The sequence below is a fragment of the Rhynchophorus ferrugineus genome, unplaced genomic scaffold (genome assembly GCF_030347505.1).
Source record: "Rhynchophorus ferrugineus isolate W39M unplaced genomic scaffold, kcgeb_rfMv2 rfM6, whole genome shotgun sequence".
NCBI classification, from domain to species: Eukaryota; Metazoa; Arthropoda; class Insecta; order Coleoptera; family Curculionidae; genus Rhynchophorus; species Rhynchophorus ferrugineus.
In genome coordinates, this window is record NW_027472585.1 from 26,637,608 (window position 1) to 26,640,996 (window position 3,389).

At 27.5% G+C, this 3,389-nt stretch overlaps 1 protein-coding gene across 1 annotated transcript; it reads right to left on the bottom strand.

Annotated features, from left to right (window-relative positions):
* Window positions 1-1,320: 1,320 nt before the first annotated feature.
* Window positions 1,321-3,061, bottom strand: LOC143198654 (phosducin-like protein 1). The gene is made up of 2 exons (XM_076407996.1): window positions 2,495-3,061; window positions 1,321-2,443 (listed from the first exon to the last, which is right to left on the bottom strand). Exons 1-2 carry the CDS (start codon window positions 2,928-2,930, stop codon window positions 2,034-2,036), a joined length of 846 nt encoding a protein of 281 aa, XP_076264111.1. The 5' UTR covers window positions 2,931-3,061; the 3' UTR covers window positions 1,321-2,033.
* Between the last annotated feature and the right edge of the window lie 328 nt (window positions 3,062-3,389).

The following is a 3,389-nucleotide window of genomic DNA, read 5'->3' on the forward strand; positions in this document are numbered from 1 at the left end:
AAATCTCTGGTATAAAACTAACTACAAAAAAGATTTGTAATTTGTCCAGTTTTTAGCCTAAAAATGGAAAAAAGGTATACAGTGACACGTATATCATTAATTAACGTTTAAAATGAATATGAGTAAATTCGCTTTGAAAAACACAACCGAGAAAAACTGAAATTATTTTACTCCAACCCATTAAATTGTTTACAAGAATATTCTTAACTTAATTCAACACTATAGACACAGCCTCAAAATGCGAAAAAAAATAATAGAAAACAATAATATTAAATATCAAGGGGTTGGATGGGACCATAGATTACACAGACCTAAGAATATTCTACTTCTTTCGGCTTTCATTGAAATATTTCCAGTACATTTCTTAAGCCGGTCTTTTATACACCAAACACTAGTTATACGCCATATTAGTATATGCACATGCTAAATATGGGCCACACAAAACTATATTTTCCTACTTTTCTTGTTTAAATTGAAGATATCCGTTGCCTAAGAGCATTAGACAATTGTGAACTTTAGTCTAAACAGTTTAAAAGTAATGATTTTAATAATTTGTTTTCAATTTAATTAATAATTAGTTCTTCAAAAATTTACGAAACTTGATCGCTTATGATTACCCCGTCTTTAAATGGATACGCCATGATCTAGTTGATATTGTTCAAAACCGACATTGTTTTTGAACACTCTATAGTTGTGTTGTGAGTAAATGGATTATAATATTTATTATAATTATAATAATATACATAAACATGTATATTATATGTAATCATATATATATACGCGTATGTAAACAAAAAAAAACTAATCCCTGTACCTAGCATACCTGTTGATTAATTTTTAACAGACATGCTAATATACTGAGTCATATGCTTATTAGATTATTTTAAAATATTATATTTACACTGTTTCTAAAACAAACTATATATCAAATTCAAATAAGATAAAATGAGATAACTTAATGTATAACTTACTAATACATAGATAACTTTAATAAAAATATGGCCCTTACAAGATAACGTTCTGTAATACTCAACTTTTTATCTCATATTTATACAAACTTTTGTTTAAATTATGGACTAACTTTTAAAAATGTTTTAAAAACAATATACTAGTATTATTACCGCCAATTAACTTTAATGAGTAATAAAGTCATTAATAGGAGATGACGAATACACAGTACAATTGAACTAGTTAATCATTAATAAAATTGTTAAAAATAACTTTTTTACAACTAAATGTTAATCAAACATTGAACATAATTTGTTATTGATAAATAATCCAATGTATATCAAATGTGTATCAGTTAAAAAAAGAAGAATGTAGTTATAAATCGACTTTTATTAGATATAAAAACATCCAGAAAAGGTATACAAATATTAATTTGAAACCATAAGGAAATATATAGGTGAATTACCAGTCTTTCATCAATGTTCAAGAATGATGTACAATTAAGCAAAATACAATCATGTTCCAAAAAATGTAAATGATTTAATCATATAACATATATAAAAATCAAGCCTCTACTATTTAAATGCAACAAACTATGAAATTACAAATTATATTGCTTATCACTTGATTAAAATAATACTATTACAATTTCTTCAAAACCATTATGCACACAGATTAATACCCTTAATCAAAATTAATATAACAGGATTAAGATAGAAATAATGATAAAAATTTATCAAGCCTTATTAAAGCTTCAATGAGTAGATCTAACATTTTCAATCACTCATATAGTATGGCTCAAATATTTCAAGATGAATGGTTCTGAGTAGAAAATACAATTCTTGGTATAAAACAAAAATTGTTGTGCACTCTACATATACAATATGCACTGAATGCATTTGAAAATAAATTAAAATATACATTTCATTTATAAACCATAATAGATTTACTAGTAATAACACATTAGATAAAAATAAATTATATAATAAAACATATGATATAATTATTGTACATTTTGAATTTAAAATGATAATAAAAATAATTTAAGAATGATGTCATGTTTCCATTACATTCACACTTTCCACTCAATCACTATCTGTATCTGCTGTAGAATTTCTAATTAAGGCTGGAGTCAAACTTTTATCCTCTAACAAACCATGCTCAACCAAGAAAGATTGAACATCTTCAATTTGAAAATCTCTACCCAAATCATCTGACATTTTAACAAAATTTCCAATAATATTACCAGATTTATAAACCAACAAAGCAGGTACACCTTCTAATTTAAATTCTCTGCTTACTCCAACTTGAGAAGCCACTACAGCACAAAATTTAACATTGAGATAGATTTTTGATAACTGCAATAAAGACTTATTCATAACTCTACAGGCATCCACATGGTCATCATAAATATGGATGATAATAGTCACGGACTTCTCTTCCTTATCTATTGCATCCAAGAACTCTTGATCGTTTTGCAGCATTATCAAGTTACCTAAAAATATATAATTTAAAAACTATGCTATCAATAAATTACAGTACTTACCAAACTTTTTAGAATTGTTAGTTTGTTGCAGCATTTCCTGCATCCTCTTTTTTTGATAAGTCATAAGAAAATCATCACTTAATAACTCAGCTAAATCAGGATCTTCAAGAGCTGCCTGCTCCCTTTCTTCATCTAAAGCAGTTCTGACTGTCATAGTCAACTTTTTAGCTAATTCTAATCGTTCTTTTTCATTTTCTTCCTTTTTCTCATTTTCAAGTTGTTTAAACTTTCGCCAATCTTCAATCACACCCTTTGGTCCAGTATTAGTAGATGTTCCTTCCCATTTATTTATTTCTGGAGGTGATTTTGGAACCTCTACTGTATTCTTAACTGACTTTGTAGATTCATCTCCTGAATCTTCAATATCACTACCTTCACTACTACTGCAATAATTATGCAATTTATTGCCTAAAATTTTATCTTCCAATGTGGCCATATTTTTGTCACCAGTTAAGTTAATAATATAATTTAATGCTCAACGTATCAAGTGAATTTAACTAACTTAAAAATAAATGTAAACAAAACAGTCAAAACTAAACTACTTGACAGTTTAAGAATACCATTATGTTTGACAGCCCATACCATTTCTCTCTCTCTCTCTCTCTTTTTGTGTAAAATAGCTTACAAAGTGTTATACGAATGCCTAAAACATATAATGTATAGCAAGGCCACATCACTAGAGAGCGGGAGATAAAAATATTACAGGTTTCTTCTCTTCCTTTTAATTTCAAACAAAACATTGAAATTGTCTGTATTTTGCAATACTATTTTTCTTTGAATTAGAAACACAAAATAATGAGAATTCCTCTGTTTTGTGATTAGAAATCTTCTGACCAGGGGTGTGCAACTACAATGCTAAGTGGTGGGGCAAAATCTTGTTTAGTCCAATCATTGG